Source organism: Mobula hypostoma, chromosome 15 (assembly GCF_963921235.1).
Source record: "Mobula hypostoma chromosome 15, sMobHyp1.1, whole genome shotgun sequence".
Taxonomy (NCBI): Eukaryota; Metazoa; Chordata; class Chondrichthyes; order Myliobatiformes; family Myliobatidae; genus Mobula; species Mobula hypostoma.
Genome location: NC_086111.1, coordinates 47,581,903 through 47,605,974, shown reverse-complemented (window position 1 = coordinate 47,605,974; position 24,072 = coordinate 47,581,903). Strand labels below are relative to the sequence as shown.

At 37.9% G+C, this 24,072-nt stretch overlaps 1 protein-coding gene across 9 annotated transcripts in view; it reads right to left on the bottom strand.

Moving 5' to 3' along the window:
• The window catches only part of cadpsa (Ca2+-dependent activator protein for secretion a), a 513,475-nt gene that overhangs the window by 34,179 nt on the left and 455,224 nt on the right, over positions 1-24,072 (bottom strand). For 8 of the 9 annotated variants that reach the window (XM_063067977.1, XM_063067978.1, XM_063067983.1 and 5 more), the window contains one exon: positions 18,960-19,067. In XM_063067977.1, the coding sequence (XP_062924047.1) occupies positions 18,960-19,067 (108 nt within the window). The remainder of the gene's footprint in view (positions 1-18,959; positions 19,068-24,072) is intronic. The other variant, XM_063067980.1, reaches the window with a different exon arrangement.

Genomic DNA, 24,072 nt, shown 5'->3' with positions numbered 1-24,072 from the left:
GGTATTTTCTACCTAAGTATTAAGGAGCAGCAAATTCATGAAAACTTGTGATGTTTGCATGGATCGAAATAATATGATTATTACTTTAGGGTTATTTTGATAAGATTTATCAATGGTGGATTATTGGATTTAACAATTCTGAAATAGTGAGAGCTGCTGTTAAGTACTATTTAATTAGGTTCTTGAGACATGGAAAAAGTTAAAGTTTAGTTATAAAAGAGAAACACATTACAAGTTCTCTTTGCAATGGAGGTGAAGGAAGAAGACATATGGGTTGAAATCATGCAGGGTGTGCCACACGTTGTGTTAATTGTTGGTGCTGAATACAAAATTATCCTCCTTTGAATGTGAAAGCCAGGGTATATTTTAGAATCTTGGTGTGGAGCTAAAGTTGGAGAGTTATGTCCTGTGAGAAATAACACCCACCACACCATACTTCCCATCTAAAAAAAGAATGGAAGGAATGCAGTAAAGAAAAGGATAATTGAAGAACAAGGAGAGAGAAAGGGCACATAAGAGTGAAATAGAAAGAACTACCAAGGTAAAGGTAGGTGGGAGATTGGTAGTATGTTTACTTTTACTACTGGGAGAAAAGCAAATGATTTTATTTTACCACCAAGCCCTTTTCTGTGGTTTTCGTGGCTGTTTTGAAGTTGCAACAGCTGTTGGAAGGAGCTCTATGAAAATGAGTCACTATTGTATCTAAGCTTGTATGAACACAACACTTGTCTTTATGTTTTAAGTTGTACACCCAACATTTTCAGAACCTCCATCTGTAAAGGCCACAGTATTGTTTTACAAATTAAGTGAAATGTCAAATATTCATATTTTACTGCAAAATATTGACTTTTTTGTGTTTCATGATTTATTATGTCTTTTATACTGATTTTCATGGATTTACTTATTAAATATACGTGGCTGGCTGGATAGACAGCTGATCTTTCTGGTCCTCCAGTGCTGATTAGTTAGCCTCTGCCAAGACATTGCTAAGGCCCAATCCCTAGAATGCCTCTGACGGGCTTTGACAGAAACCAATGCTAGGGATAGAACTGCGTGTCCTGTCAAATCTGTCAAGCAATTTAAGAGTTTAAAGGTATTTAATGATAATAAAAATGGCAGAAGTAATTAAATAGATTATCTTTAATAAATAGGCTTTCTTATTGTAATGTAGGGAAATGGCACTTAATTATAGCAGGCTCCCCCAAGGGAGTAACATAATAGTGATCAGATAATTTGACTGATTGGCAGATAAATATTGATTACAACATTGGTAATTACTCCGATAGACTTCATCATAATAATGTCATATAATGTTTCACAACCACCTGAAGGGACACACCAGGCTTCAATTTAATATCTTTTTTGAAAGATGGGATTTGCGAATGCAATATTTTCCCTCCTTAGCTTTCATTTTTAAAGTAAAATGCAAATCTGTTTGTTTGTTTAGCATTATTAAATATTGATACAAGTATGTTTTAGAAGTAGCAAGCACTAATTGTATAGTAGCTTATCAATATACAAATTGCTTCATAATTACTTCATTCTGGAACTTACTGAATGATTATTTAAAGATACAGCAGAGTAACAGGCTCTTCGGGTCTGATGAGCTCCTGCTGTCCAATTAGACTCAACCTACTACTCATACATCTTTAGAACATGGGAGGAAACTGGATGAACCAGAGAAATCCCATGTGGTCATGGGGAAAAAGTACAAATCCTTACAGACACAAGCAGGATTGAACCTCATTTGCCAGCGCTGGCGCTGTATTGGCATTACGCTAACTGATACACTATGAAAAGTGTGCTGACTGGCTGCGTTACGGCTTGGTATCGGAACACCAATGCCTTTGAGTGGAAAATCCTACAAAACGTAGTGGATTCAGCCCAGTATATCACGGGTAAAACCCTCCCAACCATTGAGCAGATCTACATGAAATGTTGCCATAGAAAAGCTGCAACTTTCACCAAAGATCCTCACCACCCAGGCCATGTTCTTTTCTCGCTGCTGCCATCAGGTAGAAGATACAAGTGCCTCAGGGCTTGCACCACCAAGTCCAAGAACAGTTACTACCCCTCAACCATCAGGCTCTTGAACAAAAGAGGATAGCTACACTTATTTAAGGACTCTGTTATATTGTTATTTCATGCTTGTTATTTATTGCTATTTATTTATATCTGCATTTGCACAGTTCATTTACCGTTTACAGTTCCTGATGTTTGCAGTTTACTGTTACTGTTCTATAGATTTGCTAAGTATGCCCGCAGAAAAAGAATCTCAGGGTTGTATGTGGTGACATGTATGTATTCTGATAATAAATTTTACTTTGAACTTTTGATCTTGGGTGACTATGCAATCTTAATTTTTTTTGTGTCTCTCTTCAATGAGGAATCATGAGGTCTTAACAATTTGCCTTTCAGACATTAAAAAGAATCCAAAGAACATCTAGAGGGGCAACACTGGGCTCAGCAGTGAAGTATGTTATAATCAAAGGGTCTGTAAATATTTACAATGTAGCTTTGCACCTAAATGTGGTCCCAGTGGGTGTTTGTGTGTTTATGCAGAAGGAATGCTCTCTCACATGAATTGCTTAAGAAGTGTAAAAACTAGATGGGTGGGCAAAAAAATTACCATAAAAATTGATATGCATTGGAGATCTATATATGTAATGCTGTAAAACTGTATTTCTGTTTTGTGAGTGCATATCGATACTATTTTCAGTCTTGACACTTTGGCAATGCGCCTAATCACTGTGATTAAGTGTTTACTGAACCAATGAGACTTGCAATATCTGGTAACTGTTAAGGTCAAGGCATATGAAAGAACAAAATCAATGAACATCTAATTCCCAAAAGGCAGATTAAGTGTATAATTGACCTATCTAATCCATGTATCATCTCCAGTGAAGTCTGAGAATCTGTCTGTTGCAAACTGGCATCTTGCCTGCAAGAAAACCATCTTACAGATCATAGCAGTGAATCTGATGAAAGCTAAAGAGATGGCTTTTGATCTGTAATCAAGGAGGCTGCTAGATTTAATCAGATGAGCCACAGTTTAGCACAGCTGTTTAGATCCTTATCTCTACACAGGCTGTTCTACATGAAGCAAAAATAAATTAATTTTTGTATTACCTCAACAACCTTAAATCTTTATAATATGATCTGACCCATTTACTGTTTGGTAAAGCCTTAGCACAATATTGGAATACATATAGCAATGCAATAAACACTTCCTTATGAAATGAAAATTCATAAATTCTGCCAAAGATGTGTCTTTTAGCATTGTTTTTTATGATTTCCAAGATCAAAGGTGTGTTATTTAAAGTCTTAATAATATGGAACAAGAAATAAAATAGAATCAAAATTTATGTAGCTCTGTTGTCCAGAACTTATGACCTACCATTAGCTTAGACACTGAGCATAACTATAATGAAGAAAGTGCAGCCCTTTCATACAGATTGTGTAGGGCAACATTTCTCTTTACTGTTTATATTGCAAAGGACAATTATTGGAATTCTGCAGAATAGGACACTGCAATCCATTTGGATACTCTTGTGAAGTTTGAAGCTTTAGGTTATAACAAAAAACAATGATATATTCAATAAAAGTCAATAATTCTCTTTTGGCATAGCTACAAACAATTAGATGAAGATATGAGGAAACATTTAAAATTAAAATCATGCTTTGGAAGCACATAGAAGAAGAAGAAGAAGAAGAAGAAGGCCCTTATCTCCGAGTGGAGTCATCCAGACGTCATTATGACGGTGTTTTTTTTAGCAGGCTTTCTTATTTTTACGAGGCTGAGTTGCTAGCTCGACGCTCAACCCAGCACGGATGGAAAAGTGCAAGGGAGCCGGCTGGATTTGAACTTGGGAGCCTTTGCTCCGAAGTCCGGCACTGATGCCACTACGCCACCATCTGGCTGGAAGCACATATAAAACATTAATTTTCCTAAGATTCCAGTATCATTCTTTTGAGCTTTTCAATTTTCTTTGCATTTTTCTAATTGTTTCCTTTTCTCATAAACATGAACGGGCCTTATTTTAAAAGACTTCATTCTGTGGCTAGAGGTGACACAATAAGCAGAAACCATTTGACCATGAATTTAAGTAAATGTTACATTAAAGAACAATTAAGGAGTGACCTATATGTGACCATTGCCATCATTAATGGATAACATCTGGCAGACTTCTGAATATATAAAACCAAAATATTGTATTCCCCAGAGTGATCTGACTGTTACTTTGAAAGATTACTGTGTTTTCATACTTTATAATTCACCACAGCAAAGAAAAACAGAATGTCTACCAAAACAGGAGTAAATTTCTGGAGTGAAGTAGAACTAATGTAAAGAGCTTTACCTTTGCATTAGAAGTGGCTGATGAGAAGATCCATAGTGCATGGTGACACTTTAAAGACAGCACCCGAAATGAGAGCGTGTGTACTCATCTTTCCAAAACAGTCATTAGATTTAATATCTGATCCAGTAATATATTTTTTTTGACCTAGTATCAATATTCTGCTGGGTTTTACACCTGCTCAAATCCTGAATAAAGATAGTCAGCTCAGGGTATTAGTACATACTTCAAACCCCATAAAATTACTAGTAACTTTGGCTGTTTTTGAGTAGTGCTTCTCAATCTACTTCCACTTGTTAGCCACAGAACTGGTAAATTGGTTTATTATTGTCCCATGCGCCAAGGCACAGTGAAAAATTTTGTTTTGCTTGCTATCCATAGGGATCATCTCATCATATTAGTACAGTGAGATAGTACAAATAGTGCAGGAACTGCCAGATATTGTAAATCTATGCATTAAAGTGGACTTTAAAAGCAGTTGTATCATCAGGCAATTACAATTGAACATTGCATGGAATCCCTGCCACAGTGAACTAACAAAGGCATATTTTCGCAAGGGTGATTAAGCCAGAGAAATCTATACAGTATTTAGTGTATTGTTCCTGACCAAAGGTAACTAATGCTTCCATATCTTCTTTCACCTAACTCATCATTCTCCTATGTTTAACATTTGGAATAAAATGAGTTTCTTATACCAAAGTTTACCTGTATTGCAGTCTTAAAGTAATAAAGAAAACCATTCAGTATTTAAAGATTATGGGTTCAATAACATGTACAGAGACACGTAAGTAGGTATGACTTGCAATCGATGGATTATGTGGAGCTTTGGTCAATATTCATTTTACAAATTACACAAGAGGATAGGATGACCTTGTGCTTGATTTCCACAGTATGAGCTATGACAACCTGAATAAGCTGTGCCCTGCATGCTGACACTGCGCTGTGGGGAGATTCTGTCAAATGACCTTGACACTTTCCCCAGGAAGTAACACAAGCCTATCAAATCCCTTCTTGATGAATTTATGTATTTATTGTATCTATTCAACTTGATACTGAAGAAATTTAGATATCAAAATTTCCATCTAAGAAGATCTACTCCCTGGAATGAAGAATAACTTGCCTTTTCTGTCTAAAACCATAAAATTCAGTCTGATTTCCTAGAGCTGGAGCGGAAACTGCAGCATTAGTTGATGTAGGTGATTTGAAGGGTAATATGTGTAGGCAGATAATTATTCCATTTCCTGGATCAGTCTCAGAATTAGAGTTGTATCTGTGGCCAAGTGAGGTGGAGAATTATTTTGTTTAAGTGGGATTCCTTTCACTAAATGGATTTTGGATTGATCATTTACTTTAAAAAATTGACAGATGGATATGTGTCCAGACCTATTAAAGGACCAAAGATGTTCTAGACATCTAGCTCTGTTCCATTCATTGAGCATGGGCAATTTGTAAGGTTACCTCCTCTCTATTATTATACTGAGTTGTAGCTAACTAACAACGGTTTGCTCATTTCACTGTAGCAGTAGCCTAAGGGGTTATTTGGCAGTACTGATGGGAACCTTCAAGAGGAACACAACCTTGTCATTGGGTTTGCAGGCTTTTGTGTCTCATTGACCTGGAGAGCTATGTTGGCTGGAGACAGGGCTTTGTGCTTTGGGCCTTGGTAGGGTCACCCATGCCACAGGTCAAAGGGTAGGGGCCAGACTAAGTGTGGTCCACCGGTCTTCCAGGTTCAGGGCTTCAGCTCAGGGCTAACAACCTTGACTGGTCAAAGAAAACTGTTACAGAAACAGTAACGAGGAATACTTCTACATTTGAGTGTGATGGTATTCCTGAGTCTCCACTCAGAACTTGTGTGACTGACAGTAGTGAAAACCATGAGGAAAACCTGACATGATGAAGGAAGCCCTGAACACTGTCAGAGGTGGAGGGCCATCATTGCTACCCTAAACACCAGTGGCATAATGGGCAGTAAGTATTGGTGGGAAGAGCAGCACTCCACTCTTCAAGAAAGGAAGGAAGCAGAGGAAAGGAAACTATAGGCTAGTTAGTCTGACCTCAGTAGTTAGGAAGATGTTGGAGTCAATTATTAAGGATGAGGTCCTAGGGTACTTGAAGGCACATGACAAAATAGGCCACAGTCAGCATGAATTCCTCAGGGGAATATCTTGTCTGACCAGGGTAAGGGGAAGGGTCAGGTACTAGAGAGTACCCCAGTGGCTGTGCCCCTTGACAATAAGTACTCCTGTTTGAGTACTGTTGGGGGGGGGGACAGCTTACCTGCAGGAAGCAACAGTGGCTGTGCCTCTGGCACAGAGTCCGGCCCTGTAGCTCAGAAGGGTAGGGAAAGGAAGAGGAGGGCAATAGTAATAGGGGACTCTATAGTTAGGGGGTCAGATAGGCGATTCTGTGGATGCAGTCAGGAGAGCCGGATGGTAGTTTGCCTCCCTGGTGCCAGGGTCCGGGATGTTTCTGATCGCGTCCAAGATATCCTGAAGTGGGAGGGTGAGGAGCCAGAGGTCGTGGTACATATAGGTACCAATGACATAGGTAGGAAAAGGGAAGAGATCCTGAACAGAGAATATAGGGAGTTAGGAAGGGAGTTGAGAAGAAGGACCGCAAAGGTAGTAATCTCGGGACTACTGCCTGTGCCACGTGACAGTGAGAGTAGGAATGGAATGAGGTGGAGGATAAATGCGTGGCTGAGGGATTGGAGCAGGGGGCAGGGATTCAAGTTTTTGGATCATTGGGGCCTCTTTTGGTGCAGCTGTGACCTGTACAAAAAGGACGGGTTGCACTTGAATCCTAGGGGGACCAATATCCTGGTGGGGAGATTTGTGAAGGCTACAGAGGAGACTTTAAACTAGAATGGTTGGCGGGTGGGAATCAAATTGAGCAGACTAGAAGAGAGGAGGTTAGTGCACAAATAGAGAAAGCTAGTAGACAGTGTGTGAGGGAGGATAGGCAGGGGACAGAGGACGGGAGCACACAGACCGAAGATGTAGGGGAGAAGGAAGAAAACGATAACAAAGTTGTTTGCTCCATTAGGAATAAACAGAGAGTAAGAGGTGGAGAGTTTCTTAAATGCATCTATTTTAATGCTAGGAGCAGTATAAGGAAGGTGGATGAGCTTAGAGCATGGATTGATACCTGGAAATATGATGTTGCAGCTATTAGTGAAACATGGTTGCAGGAGGGGTGTGATTGGCAACTCAATATTCCTGGATTTCGTTGCTTCAGGTGTGATAGAATCGGAAGGGCAAGAGAGGGTGGTGTTGCATTGCTTGTCAGAGAAAATATAACAGCGGTGCTTTGACAGGATAGATTAGAGGACTTGTCTAGGGAGGCTATTTGGGTGTAATTGAGGAATGGGAAAGGTGTAGTGATGCTTATAGGGGTGTATTATAGACTACCTAATGGGAAGCGAGAATTGGAGGAGCAAATTTGTAAGGAGATAGCAGATATTTGAAGTAAGCACAAGGTTGTGATTGTGGGAGATTTTAATTTTCCACACATTGACTGGGAAGCCCATTCTGTAAAAGGGTTGGATGGTTTGGAGTTGGTAAAATGTGTGCAAGATAGTTTTCTGCAGCAATACATAGAGGTACCAACTAGAGAAGGGGCAGTGTTGGATCTCCTGTTAGGGAATGAGATAGGGCAGGTGACTGAGGTATGTGTTCGGGAGCACTTCGGGTCCAGTGATCACAATACCATTAGTTTCAATATAATTATGGAGAAGGATAGGACTGGACTCAGGGTTGAGATTTTTGATTAGAGAAAGGCTAACTTTGAGGAGATGTGAAAGGACTTAGAAGGAGTGGATTGGGACAATTTGTTTTATGGGAAGGATGTAATAGAAAAATGGAAGTCATTTAAAGGTGAAATTTTGAGGGTACAGGATCTTTATGTTCCTGTTAGGTTGAAAGGAAAGGTTAAAAGTTTGAGAGAGCCATGGTTTTCAAGGGATATTGGAAACTTGGTTCGGAAAAAGAGAGGGATCTACAATAAATACAGGCAGCTTGGAGTAAATGAGGTGCTCGAGGAATATAAAGAATGTAAAAAGAATCTTAAGAAAGAAATTACAAAACTAAAAGAAGATATGAGGCTGCTTTGGCAAGTAAGGTGAAAATAAATCCAAAGGGTTTCTACAGTTATATTAATAGCAAAAGGATAGTGAGGGATAAAATTGGTCCCTTAGAGAATTAGAGTGGACGGCTATGTGTGGAGCCAAAAGAGATGGGGGAGATTTTGAACAATTTCTTTTCTTCGGTATTCACTAAGGAGAAGGATATTGAATTGTGTAAGGTAAGGGAAACAAGAAGGGTAGTTATGGAAAGTATGATGATTAAGGAAGAGGAAGTACTAGCACTTTTAAGGAATATAAAAGTGGATAAGTCTCTGGGTCCGGACAGGATATTGCCTAGGACCTTGAGGGAAGTTAGTGTGGAAATATCAGGGGCTCTGACAGAAATATTTCAAATGTCATTAGAAACGGGGATGGTGCCGGAAGATTGGCATATTGCTCATGTTTTTCCATAGAGTAAAGCTAGCAATTATGGGCCTGTGAGTTTGACGTCAGTGGTGGGTAAATTGATGGAAAGTATTGTTAGAGATGGCATATATAATTATCTGGATAGACAGGGTTTGATTAGGAACAGTCAACATGGATTTGTGTGTGGAAGGTCATGTTTGACAAATCTTATTGAATTTTTTGAAGAGGTTACTAGGAAAGTTGACGAGGGTAAAGCAGTGGATGTTGTCTATATGGACTTCAGTAAGGCCTTTGACAAGGTTCCACATGGAAGGTTAGTTAGGAAGGTTCAATCGTTAGGTATTAATATCGAAGTAGTGAAATGGATTCAGCAGTGGCTGGGTGGGAGATGCCAGAGAGTAGTGGTGGATAACTGTGTGTCAGATTGGAGGACGGTGTCTAGTGGTGTGCCTCAGGGATCTGTACTGGGTCCAATGTTGTTTGTCATATATATTAATGATCTGGATGATGGGGTGGTAAATTGGATTAGTAAGTATGCAGATGATACGAAGATAGGTGGAGTTGTGGATAATGAAGTAGGATTTCAAAGCTTGCAGAGAGATTTAGACCACATAGAAGAGTGGGCTGAAAGATGGCAAATGGAGTTTAACGCTGATAAATGTGAGGTGCTACATTTTGGTAGGACTAATCAAAATAGGACATACATGGTAAATGGTAGGGCACTGAAGAATGCAGTAGAACAGAGGGATCTAGGGATAATGGTGCATAGTTCCCTGAAGGTGGAATCTCATGTGGATAGAGTGGAGAAGAAAGCTTTCGGTATGCTGGCCTTTATAAATCAGAGCATTAAGTACAGGAGTTGGGATGTAATGTTGAAATTGTATAAGGCATTGGTAAGGCCAAATTTGGAGTATTGTGTACAGTTCTGGTCACCGAATTATAGGAAAGATGTCAATAAAATTGAGGGAGTACAGAGGAGATTTACTAGATTGTTGCCTGGGTTTCATCTCCTAAGTTACAGAGAAAGGTTGAACAAGTTGGGTCTTTATTCTTTGGAGCGTAGAAGGTTGAGGGGAGATTTGATAGAGGTATTTAGAATTATAAGGGGATTAGACAAAGTTGATGTGGATAGGCTTTTTCCATTGAGAGTGGGGGAGATTCAAACAAGAGGACATGAGTTGAGAGTTAAAGGGCAAAAGTTTAGGGGTAACATGAGGGGGAACTTCTTTACTTAGAGAGTGGTAGCTGTGTGGAGTGAGCTTCCAGTAGAAGTAGTTGAGGCAGATTCGATGATGTCATTTAAAGTTAAATTGGATAGATATATGGACAGGAAAGGAATGGAGGGTTATGGGCTGCGTGCAGGTCGGTGGGACTAGGTGAGAGTAAGAGTTCGGCACAGACTACAAGGGCCGAGATGGCCTGTTTCCATGCTGTAATTGTTATATGGTTATATAGTTATAAACAAATCTGTTGGAGTTCTTCGAAGAAATAACAAGCACGATAGACAAAGGAAAATTGGTTGCTGTTGTATATTTGGATTTTCAGAAGGTCACTGACAAGGTTTCACACATGAGGCTACTTAACAAACTATGAGCCCATGGTATTACAGTGAAGGTTCTAGCATGGATAAAGCAGTGGCTGACTAGCAGTATGCAAAGAGTGGGAATAAAGGGAGGCCTTTCTGGTTGACTGCGGATGACTAGTGATGTTCCACAGGAGTCTGTGTTGGGACTGATCCTTTTTATGTTACATGTTAATGGTTTGGATGATGAAATTGATGGCTTTGTGTGTAAAGTTTACAGATGATACAAAGATAGGTGGAGGGGCAGGTAGTTTTGAGGAGGTAGAAAGGCTACAGAAGGACTCATACAGATTAGGAGAAGGGGCAATGAAATGGCAGATGGAATACAGTGCCAGAAAGTGTATGGTCATGCACTTTGATAGAAGAAATAAAAGGGTAGATTTTTTTCTAAATGGAGAGAAAATACAAAAAACTGAGGCGCAAAGGGACTTGGGAGTTCTTATGCAGGATTTCTCTTTCTTTCTTTTTAAATCTTTTTATTGAATAAGTATACAAAAAGGTAAGCCATATAGGCACTAATACACTGTTAGAATATAATAAAATTACAGGAGATATTAATACAGAAAAAAAGTGATACAAACAATGTAATTTAAACATAACATACTAAGATAACATAATAGTATACTAATTTTTATATGTATATATCAATAGAGAAAAGGAAACAAAAACCCCCCAAAAAAAACCCACCGTGCAACTAAACTAAAAGCAAAGCAAAGCAATGGGCTAACTTGGAACCAAGTAGAGTTAAAGAACTTAAAATCACGTCCTCAAACCCGACCTCCATTAAAAACAGTAAAAAAAAAACAAGAAGGGTATATAAATATGGAGCAAAAAAGAGAAGAAAAAAAAATTACATTAAATGAAAATATTGAATAAAAGATCTTCAAGTCTGTTCAAATTTAAGTGAGGAATCATTAAGATTACTTCTAATTTTCTCCAAATTCAAGCATAATATCGTCTGAGAAAACCAAAAAAAGGTGGTTGGCAGGATTTCTCTAAAGGTTAGTTTGCAGGTTGAGTCTGTGGTGAGGAAGGCAAATGCGATGCTAACATTCATTTCAAGAGGACTAGAATAAAATAGCAAGGATGTAATGTGGAGACTTTATAAAACACTGGTGAGGCCTTACTTGGAGTATTATGAGCAGTTCTGGCCCTCTTATCTTAGAAAGGATGTGCTGAAACTGGACAGGGTTCAAAGGACTTTCACGAAAATGATTCCAGGATTGAATAGCTTGTCATGGTCAAAGCAGTGCAATGCAGGCTAACGAAAGCTCAATTGTGTGGAAAAGTGCAGAGGTAGTGAGGCTGAAAACAGGAGGAGAGAATAAGAAAGTAACTTTAGAGGTTGAAGTAAAAAGGCAACGATAATCATTGACCATTGGCCATAATGGGAAGAAAGACAGATGCAGCCATTAAGAATGTAGCCAGACTGCATGTACGGACAGAGTGGGGAAGGGAGAGTGTTGGGGAAACAAAGGGGCAGTCTCTGCTTTAGAAGATACTGTAAAAAGATCGAGAACAGCAAGGCTACTGGGTTGATGGTGGGAGAAGCAGAAAGCTGTCAAAGAGGAAAGAGGATAAAAACCATAGGGCAGGCTGTAGAAAAGGAACCCATGGTAATAAGGAGACAAAAATCAGGGTGAAAATGAAGAACACAGTTAAATTTATAGATCAGGTTAACTGGATTACAAAACTAAAACGTGATGAAATTCCAAACTAAAGAGGAAACTTTAAACGTAGCAATTTAAATTACATTCAAAGTCAAAAAATTCTAGTGGCAAAAGAGAAACAGAATGGCAGATTTCAGTAAATGCTAATTTTATGGCTCTATAAAGCACGGTGCCATAATACAAATGGAACATAATTCCCTTCCAACCTTCTCAACAGACAGTTACACTTTACACAAATCTAAAATATATTGCAGATACAGATTTACATTTACAAATAGTCTAACATTAGGCTAGTAGTTTACAATTAACTAAACCTTTTTCTTGACCTTAAGATATTGGTTCTGCTCGCAGAAATGGAATACACACATAATTAAAATCTTCATTGTAAAAGTGAAGCCATATTCTCTGGCAAGTGTTCTGACTGACTGGGCCCCATTCACTACTGGATCTGATTAGCTTAAGGTGCTAGGAACATGGTTTGGAGAAGTTGGACATGAACCTAGAACCAGGTGGTGTTTGCAACCAAGGTAATACACACTTTGCAAGAGGAATCCCCTTTCTATTACAGGAAAGAACCTAGTCATCGTATGTTGGATACTTTTATAGTTTATCTAGAGATCAAAACTGGATCTGCCCATAAAGGCATAATGCATGAATTTCCAGTGGAAGGATAAATAATGTTGGCAATTGACCCTCCGCCTGAGTGGGACCACAGGCTGTATATAGACCCTGGGTACAATTACAAGCTGAAGTTCAATTCCAGAACATGACTGAACTGTCTACCCATTGTAGAAAAGTATGTGTAGGAAAACACCTTTGACCAGACGTTCATCAGAGTGCTCTACACAAAATAGCCCTGTAGTTGGTGACTTCTATCAGATGGTTCTCCAAGCAAACTGTCAATCATTTGGAAAAATACTGCATTACCAGAATTTTCAATGAGTACCAAGACATTTCTGGTCTACTGATAAGAAGGATCCTCTGACAGATCCTCCACACACAAGCAGAGCTGCAGCAACTTGAAATGGCTGTGCATCCACCTCCCTCTGAAAGGCCAAATTATAAAAAAAGATATGGAAAGAAGATCTGTGGTCTTTGTTGAAGTTAATCCTTTACAGACAACTAACACAGAATCTGTGGTGTCTGGATTATTCCCAAAGATACACAATGACAAAAGAATAATTTACAGCTATAGGTTTGTCACCTTAGTGAACTGTTCTCTTTAATCTGCCCAAAATCTGTTGGTCTTCCAGTATAAGGCACTGTCTGTAGCCAAATGTTGCAATTGGTACAGGACTAGGGTACCCTGAGGCACATTGAAACCTGGTGCAGACACCAGAAAATCTCTATGGCAAAGCTGGACCCTATGTATACAAAATTTGACCTGATGGACATAATGTAAATCTTCTTTGTAAATGGAATGGAATAAATTCACAGTAGAAGACATACAAAAATTCTAAATTATGTTTACAGATTTATCAAAAAAGCATTTATTGGGGGAAAAATCTGCAGCACTTACCTGTGCCAAAGTTCTATCAAATATTCTATTAGTTGCAGCAATACATCTCGCTGAATATGGACATAAGTAAACTTTGGAAGCCATTATTAACATTATTAACTCGCATATACTAAGTTTTTTGATACCAATCTGTAAAATTCCTATTTTAAAGCACATCAAAAATTATATACAGGTAAATTGCAGCAATTGTTTGTTATTCTGAGTCATATTACATGAACATACAGTACACATTAGTATTTTTCACACAACTAAAGCTTGTGAAAGGGCATTCATAAGAGCAATTACATTTCAGCTGTCACAGCCTTCATTGCATGTTAAATTATGCTGCACTGATGGAAAATTTAATACAATCTTAATGAAATGACTATTGCTAAAATTTCAGTCCACTATATTTTGAAGAGCTTACCACAAATCACAAAAAAACACAATAAGATTTTGGAAGCAGAAGAAAACTGCATAATTTTGCACTTCTTATGTAATTGAAAACAAATAAAAGAACAAGGCAGATCACACTTAAGAAATAATTCCCTGTAACTGGAACACAAATAAATGTAAAGCTGTAATTCAAACTCCAAACATAATCCAATCCCTTAACATAATAATTGTTTAACAAAATTGTGGTACTGTACTTACAGTCTTTACCGTTGTAATTATGCCATACTGCATGTCTCTCTCCCCACTTACGTTATTTTTCATCCAATAAACTGCACACTAAACTGAAATACCGTTAAACACAATGATAAGTCATAGATATTTTATGGCTATTTTTTTCAAAATTGTTACAAGATGAAAGCTCTTAAAATATAATCTTTAAATAAGGTAAATGTCTCAGGTTTGTCATCATGTTAATTTATTCTAGAAGAGGGAAGTGACAAATTCTGGGAACAGTTTAAGAAAGAGATTGGCAGAAATATTTTAATCAGTTCACTGCTCATGTACAAATATTGGAGGTTCTAGGGTTTAGTGCTTTTAAGTGAAGCTTCCAACACCATTAAGTTTTAAATAACACAAATACTGTATCACAATTCTCTTACTTTCAATTAAATTATTTTGGTATCTGTTTTTTGTTACCAGTTCTGGAAGGAAACACAGCATTATGTTTCCTGGCTTGAAGAGATTTTATTAGAGCTTCTCCATTCCAATCCAAAGTACTTTCTAATCAGCAGACCAGGGGTTGGATTAGAACACTATCTGCTTAAGTATACAAATGCTTACATCAACAGTGAGTAAAATCAAATAGGATGCTAAATTGACAGCCAAGCCAAGCTAGCATGCTTATCAAGCGTGGAGAAGGCTAAAATTGTCCCACTGACTTCACATGTCTGAAAAGCTCTGCATCCCTAGCCAGTCAGTACAATTCTTCTTCCAAACCCTGAATATATTTATATCTCCAATTTCAGATTGAGCTACCCTAAACAGAATAAATAACGGAGATTAAAGGTGTATGTTGTTGATACATTTAATCAGACTATAATTGTCTTCAGCCTGTCTTTGTATAAAATAGTTTTTAGGATTGGATATATACTAATATCTATGGTGTAGGTGAAAGATGTGTTTAATACTTCCAGCTGTTTTCTAAAATATTGAAATAACTTCCCTATTTCTAAAGCAAATTGTTTTGTATTAAAGTGATTTTTATTACTCTGAATACAATGAAAAAAAGAAATTGAGGTACAACAGTATTCCAAAGTTGATTTAGTCACCTAATTTCTTTCCCAAAGGAGATTAAAATAAAGAACATGGAAAGTAATATTAGAATCTACATAATCTCTTGAAAGCACAGATATCTGAACAGCCTAATGCAGCAAAATTGTATATAATAATGTAACACTGCATACTTAGGAATAATTTTTGTACATGTCCATTTATGTAAAAAGTAGTGGTATGGTTAAATTAATGTATGAATACCAAATTAAAATTCAAGTTCTCAAAGGATTACATCAAACATTTTCAAGAACATGCCATATTAAAACATTGAAAATAAAAAAGGTAAATGCTGGAAGTGGCAGTGAATGGAGAACAGAAAGGATAGATCAAGGAAAAAGAATGCCCAGTCATTACATAATGTTTCCAGAATTTGGTCACAAATACTAACAGACTTGTTTCATGCTCAGCATAACTGGACCTGATTCAGCTACCTTCTTCAGAGTGGCACTGTTTCTTCACCAATAAATGTACTTCTTATATTATGGTAAGGAACTCAGTTTAAGTCACAGACCCCAAATAAAGCATTATTTTTTAAAATTTAGTTCAAAATAATAGAATGTATCTGGATTCACTTAGGCTTTTGAGTAATATATTACAAGTATATACATTTCATAAGTTCAATTAATGAGGAACATAGGTAAAATTTATGTAAGAACAATTCAATTGGTAACCTGGAACCAGCTGATAATTGTTAAATTTTTGTAAGAGCAATTCAATTCATAACCTGAAACCAGCTGATAATCAAGCAACACACATCAAAGTTGCTGGTGAACACAGCAGGCCAGGCAGCATCTCTAGGAAGAGGTACAGTCGACGTTTCAGGCCGAGACCCTTCATCAGGACTAACTGAAGGAAGAGTTAGTAAGAGATTTGAAAGTGGGAGGGGGAGGGGGAGATAATTGTTAAATTTTTGTAGGAACAATTCAATTCATAACCTGAAACCAGCTGATATTTGGAAAATTTTTGAGATGTTTGCAGGAATTAGATGTACCAGCCATTCAGTTTCTATAGTGTGCTGATATACGATGTAAGCTAGAAAACAAAAGTCATTATCAATTGCTACTTAACACAAATTTATACTTTCAGAAGAATTGCATAGTGTTATGGTGTTGCTTGTCTACTCCCATGCTGCTGAAGAATTCAACTTAACTGTAGTTACAGTACAAGAAAACAATAAAGATGCTTCATTTAGCTTTGCTCCCAAATAAAAATATGTATGATTTTTTTTCAATTTTCTGCAACTGCTTAGATACTACCTTCAAACAGAAATTTTTGAAGAAAGTGTTTAATCAGCTAATACAATTTAGTGCCTTCAATCCCAATTGCTCTTAGCTGTAATCTGTCCGTTGCTTAATTTAATTTTCTGACAATGGAAGTTTTCTATTTTCATTACCATGGTTGCAAAGCATAGAGCATCAAAATGTTGCACAATATTTATCTGTTAGAATATTTAACATGCTTCAGCAGTGAGCTTAAACAGAATAGATGACTGGGGACATATAAATACTGCCCTCTTAAAATGTTTATTTAGATTTGTCATTATTTACTGGCTGTAGGCCAAATTACTTACTTTTGCACCTGCAGCACATTTACTGAGCTATCAGGGAAGCAACCACCCTGGCTGCAATTGTGCTGGTGGCCAATCCATTTCTGAAGTTTAAGACAAGAGCACTGGAACGTGGTAGTAGTAAGGTGCAACGTGCAAAAACTAAAGACCACTATAAACAATGTCTCAACTCAGTTGAAGAGTATGGAGACATAAGAAACTGTAACACACTGGATCTGGTACAAAAAAAAACAAACTGCTGGAAGAACCCAGTGGATACACTAGCATCTTTAGAGTCAAAGGGATGGTCGACATTTCAGGTTGTGATCCTGAGTCAGTCCTGAGTTCTTCCAGTAGTTTTCTTTTGCTTAAATAAAGAGGAAGCATTTTACTCTCAAACATTATTTCTTTCTTTGAGTTTTACCTTTTCTCATACACATCATTACCTCTCTGCAGGATCATAAGCTGATAAGGACTAGCCCTGCCCCGCAGAAGCTTATCCTTTGTCAGACAGAAATGTTCCTGTGCTGATAGTGGAAGTGATGGATAAATATGTGACAGAAGATCATCCAGCTGTCTGATAATTGCCAATGGTAGGGTCATAACAGGGTGCAGGGAATGGACAGTATAAAGTAAAAATTTAAAAAGATGCATTCAGGAAGTTTATTGCAACACAACTGAAGAAAATGACATACTCTCTAGACATCAGACATAATCCACCAATATAACAATAGACTCATGATTGAACATTTTAGTTGTCCGTTTAACTCAGTACCAAAACTGGCAATTTCTATACTCCAGTGGTCATAAGAATGAGTCAATTGTTTGGTTTGATCATGTCTTCAACGTCTACAAATGGATGATATTCTCCCATTTCTTATAACCTTTAAGTTCACTATTAGGTAATCATGCATAGAGCATTGAAAGCTCCTAATGTGCTTTATGCATGTATGAAACAATCTTGTAGATGTGGGCCATGATAGTAGATGTACACAGCAAGATTATTTGACTGAAAATCGTGCCACCTGATATAATGTGACAAAACACTGGATGTGAGAGATAAGTTTCATTTTAATTATCAGAAAATGGATGAAAGGGAAGAGATGGAAAGCGATTAGAAAAGAACAAAGGAAGGGAAGGAACTTTGGCAACAGAAACAAGACATTTGACAGATCCTTATGAAAGCATGAGCAAGATAACAAGATGATGATCACTAGAATACAAAACCCTCAATGAAATATTTCTACACAACAATACCCACTTGAGACGAAACTGAAATAATGTAAACATTTTTGTAGACTATTTAAAAATATTACAAAATGCTTTATGGAAAGCCCTCTTATGAAATGATTTGCTTTAAATCTACACTTTGCTAAAACCTCACCAAATATATCAGCTCTAAAAAGTGTAGCAATAAAAGAGGGTTGTAAAATAATTAGAAAAACTAAATCTAGGTACATATTGCAAATACGAAATGAAAGAAAGCATTGCTGTACCAAGCAGTACAACGGACAAAAATTCTAAACACTCCATACCTATCCTAACTAAATACATGAATAGAATTAATCTTATTAATAAATGTTGTTGCAAGTAGTTCACAGTAACATTAGCCACAGTTTATATATTCCAAATGTAAATAAAATATAGTTTTTGACATTGACTATGTGACAGTTTCTACAATGAGGACTCATGAGAATATTTAGTTCCTGTTCCATTCGACTACTGTATCCTATAGAACACAGACATACACCTAAGTTTCAGAGAGGATAAAAGTAGCAGCTTTTTTTTTTCTGAATCTGCATGGATTGTGAAGAATACTGTTCCATCTCTTACAAACGTTGCTCATTAGAAAGCACTGTGACAGAAGTCACATGCAGACAGACCAAGAGCTGATGCAACATATATGGTAGACTACAGTGCAGAGTCAGAACAGAGAGAGGCAGAGAGGAGCCTGAGTCAGAGGAACAGAGAAGGTCTGAACAGCCACTGAATTTCTCTCAAAATGTGACTTATCCCTCTTTCTTTCGTATTGTCACATTTTGGATAATCTCCTCCCTGACCAGCAAGGAGGAGAAGGCATTTACTTACATCAAATAACCTTTCTATATACATCTCCTCATTGACCTTATCACGCAGGATATCCTGACTCTGGCGCACAAAGGTCACGTAAGCATCTGCCAAATCCATTCCAGGTTTCTGTTAAGAAAAAGAGAAATATAGAGTCACATGAGGTAAGTGACAATTTTTTTGTATTATTAAGTGTAAAACCCATGAATGAATTCTAGAAGTAAGTGTTCCCACACCAGCTGAACTGTATGCAGCTTATTGAAATGTGAATGAGGATTCTGATGCTAATTGGCGTATTGCTAAAGCAAAGCCTTTTTATTTCTATAATTACATAAACTGACACAAAGCTTTATTGAGTTATATAATCTCAAAGAAATCAGAATTCTATAATTATTTCTAAATTACAAAAAAAAATCTTTTGACATGTTACCCAACTTATTTTCTTTATGTATATATATACCTTTCATGTCTATTTCCCGTGTTTTTGCACCTTTTAATATAAAGTGAACACAATTGTAAATGACATATTCCCGGTGGTTTATAGTCTAAATAGCCTTAGTCCACATTCTAATATGTTTTGGATCACTGTAAGGCATATCCCTCGATCTACATTACCATTCAGCTAGGGGACCAAATACAGTTCAATGAGAACAGTAATAGTAAGAGGAAAAGTAACCATAGACCAAGCTGAAATGCCAATATAGCAGGTCAACCCGGATGCTGAATAACAGTGTGCTATAAATAAAGCAAGGCAATCTTAAACCCCAAAATCTACAGTCCTGCTACATCTAATTATGAACGGTGTGGGAGAAATAAAAAGCTAGTGGAGGTGAGGGTGGTGTGAGGAATGAGACTCTGTGAACATCTGACTCCTCAACAACAGTCAAGGCAACTATGTGAGTGCTAAAGACTAAAGCCACAAAACCCTTGGATAGAAGTGCCAAATAGATCTCTAAGCATTTTAAAAGCCAACCATTGGACAAGTCAATTCACTGTTTGTGATATCAAGAAACAGCTGGGTATACAATAATTATTATGGCCTCCATCCAAGGCTGAACTGCACAAGAACCAGGTAAATCACCATCAAAACAGGAGAAAGCCAATTTGGCTAACTGTCAAGCCATTGGTCTACATAAACAACCATAAAACCACAGGTAGTCTTAGTGCTACCAAGCTGTCTTGGTGACCAATAATCAGCTCTGCAATTCTATGTCTGGAGTGCACTTGGGTTTCTTGGTTTCAGAGTCTATTTCAGCAATGATGCAAAACAAATAAATAGACCAAAAACTGAGTTACTGATGGCAGCAAGGAGACCTGGTAAATGGAAATTCAATGGGAAGCAACCCCGCCCTCCCTTCATTGGTTGAAGTTATATTTCACACTATACTTGTACTTTCCTACAATCATTTCAACTCTAGGAGACTGACACAAAAGTTTTTCAGGGCAGTGCCTAAGGCCTGACCAGCTTTAATTATCTTCAGTTACGTCTTCAATAACTTTTCCTTCATCATAAGACCAAAGCTGTTTAATTGTATTTGCAAATAGTTGGATAATGAACCAATTGACGTCTTCATACTATAACAGCTAATTACCAATCAATAAAAACGGTAGTATTTATGGCACAGAAATGCCAGATAATGACAATCAACAAGAGGGGCTGTAATGACTGAATCTTGATGTGTAATAGTATAATTAACTGATCTCCATCATCAACATCCTGGAGTTGTCTTCAAACAGAAACTTACTTAGATTAACCACATAAAAACAGTGGCAATATCAGTGGGTCAGAGTTTGGTGTCCTGTGATGATTAATTTATTTCCTGACTATCAAAAGCATTTCTACCATCTATAAGGCACTTCAGGACTCTAAACGAACACCCCTTACTTTCTTGAAAGAGTGCTGGAACAAACAATCCATTTTGGCAGTCTAACCACCACTATATACTGTTGGTACATTGTATTACAGTCTGTAAATACTAGAATTCAACACAATCATTTCCCAAAACCCTTTTGTCAGCAGCTGCCAACTACTGAAAGGCAAGGGCAGCAGTGCAAGGGAACAAAACCTTACAAAACTTACAAAATCTCCTCCAGATCAATACCATCTTTACTTAGAAATCTATCACTGCTCGTCATTGTTAACATGTGAATGTCTTCATAGAAGGATGGCAACATTTCAAGAAGAAGCATGAACAATAAATACTGGTCTTGTCAATAAAACTTCCATTCCTTCAATGAATTAAGCAAAAAAGGGCATTTTAGAGAGGATTGTTTTTGGGCTACCACATGATGTTGATCAGTTAGAAAACTGGGCAGAGCATTGGCAGATGTAGTCAATTTGATAAGGATAAAGAGATGCACTTTGGAAGATCAGATAAGGGTTGGACATGCACATTAAACGGCAGGGACCTTGGAAGTATTGATAAATGCAGGGACCTTGGGATAAATGTCCATAGATCCCTGAACGTAGATGCAGAAGTAGCGTTGTGTCTAAGGCATGTGGGATGCTTGCCTTCATCAGCAATATGAGCAGGGATGTCATATTCTAAAACTTCTGTTAGGCCTCAAGGAGTATTATGTCCAGTTCCTCACACTGCTGAAGTGATACAAACATGCTGGAGAGAATGCACACGTGTTTCATCAAGATGTTGTCCAGATTGGAGAATTCCCATTACAAGACAGATTGGGCAGGCTAGATTTGTTTTCTCATGAATGGAGAAGGCTAAGGGGTGACATGATAGAATTATACAAATTTGTGAGGAGAACAGACAGAGTAGGTGATGGAAGCAGAGACTATCACAATGTTTAATTGAATTGGCAAGGCATAGAAGGCTTTGTACCAAATGAGGATAAATAATACTAAGGCCTGTGTCTGTGCTGTATGATTCTATGAACCTGTATCAACAGGTAGGTCATATGATCGGGAAGAACCATTCAAATAATAGACAAAGAATGGCGCTTAACCTCAATGGACCAACCAGCTCCTGGCAATCAAATCATGAGCAAAATGTGCATGGACTGACCACCAATTTATTTGTTATGTTTTCAATAAGGTTGAAGGGTTTTGAATCTGAAATGTACTGTGTAAATCTTAAAATTCAAATCTAGCAAAAATTTGTGGGATCAAACTTTGTAGTTGTAATGATGAGAAACTTTCAGGATTCACCATCATTCTACTGTGAAGCTTACAAGGACTTTGGTTTCCCTGTCAGGGGCAGGTAAGGTGGAAATCAAAGCTAGTGTCAATGCTTCACAGTTCCATTTTGCAGCCTTCCCCAAGTAAGACAGAGAGAAATAATTGAGTAATATGGATATTGAAAATTATTCTTGATAGAAAGATCTGCATTCATGTAGTGTCTTTTGTTTCTCAAAGTGCTTTACAGCTAATGGAGTACTTTCAAAATGTAGGGCTATTGTAATATAAGTGAAAAACAAACAAGCTCCTACAACAAGTGATAATGATAAAAATCTCACTATTGAAATATTCATTCAGGGTTAAATATTTGTAATACTGCGGATAACTCCTAACCTATCTTTAAATTAGTGCTATGTGATCATTTATGTCATTTAGAAGCAATTGGGGATACATTTTAATTATTCAAATGAAAATCTGCTGAAGAGCAGCACCCGTTAGTACTGCACTATAGCACTTGTGTACATGTTCTGAGTTCAAGTCTTTGAGGTGGAACGTTCTGCCGCTAAGGTACCCTGAAAATTTCTGCATTCTTGTATAGCAATGCTTGACATCCGTTCTGCAATGGATTGCCATTACTGTGCATCTATTGGCTAAGATCATTACCGTAACTGCGAATCCATTGGCTAAAATCATTGCCATTACTGTGAATCTATTGGCTAAGATCATTGCCATTACTGTGAATCTATTGGCTAAGACAGGGGTCCCCAACCTTTTTTGCACTGCGGACCGGTTTAATATTGACAATATTCTTGCGGACCAGCCGACCCGTGGAAGGAGGGGGGGGTGGTGGGGGTAGGGTTGCCAACAGACAAGAGTATCAGTTAAATACGTTGTGTTTGCCCTGAGAAAGACCACAATGACCATGAAGCCTTGCGCGGGCACCAGTGCGCATGCGTGTACCTGCTGATTTTCTTTCTGCAAATCGTTTCTGGTGATTCTGTTTGGGGGGGGTGGTGTTAATCACGACTGGAATATAGGTCATAAGTGGCTAATACACTCAATTCCATTTCTAAAAGGGTTTATCTAACGAATTTAATATTAAACACACAGCGCATATTTTCCTCGCATGAATATAGTGATGTCAATTTTCAGGGGAGGACAGGGGAGCTTGAAGTAAGTATTGAATGAACTTCCAGTAGAAGTGGTAGAGACAGGTTCAATATTATCATTTAAAGTTAAATTGGATAGGTATATGGACAAGAAAGGAATGGAGGGTTATGAGCTGAGTGCAGGTCGGTGGGACTAGGTGAGAGTAGCATTTGGCACGGACTAGAAGGGCTGAGATGGCCTGTTTCTGTGCTGTAATTGTTATATGGCTATATAAGTAAGTCAATAGCATCATAACATTTTAAGTAACGTTTGAATATTAAACACACAGCACAAATTTTCCCCGTATGAACATATAAAATCATTGCAACACACCGATATCGCTGAATCAGTTGGAGCCCTGGGCTTGTTTCCCTGCAACAAGACGGTCCTATCGAGGGGTGATGGGAGATAGTGATACTCGAAGGGGGTTCCTTATGTCCAGTCTATTCCGCAATTTAGTTTTCGTAGCATTCATTGCAGAAAACTCCGCTTCGCAGAAAAATGTTGGAAATGGAAGCAACGTTTTCAGTGCTTTCAAGGCTATCTCAGGATATTCAGCCTTGACTTTGAACCAGAATGCCGGCAGAGATGTTATGTCAAACATACTTTTCAGACCGCCGTCATTTGCAAGCTCGAGGAGTTGATCTTCTTCCCGTGCTGACATGGATGACGCGTGCGTAATGACTTCGCGTGCGTTCAAGCTCAACAGTGGGCGTGACAGGGAATGAGGAAAGGTTTCCTCGTGGCCTGGTAGCACATGGATTGCGGCCCGGTGGTTGGGGACTGCTGGGCTAAGATCATTGCCATTACTGTGAACCTATTGGCTAAGATCATTGCCATTACTGTGAA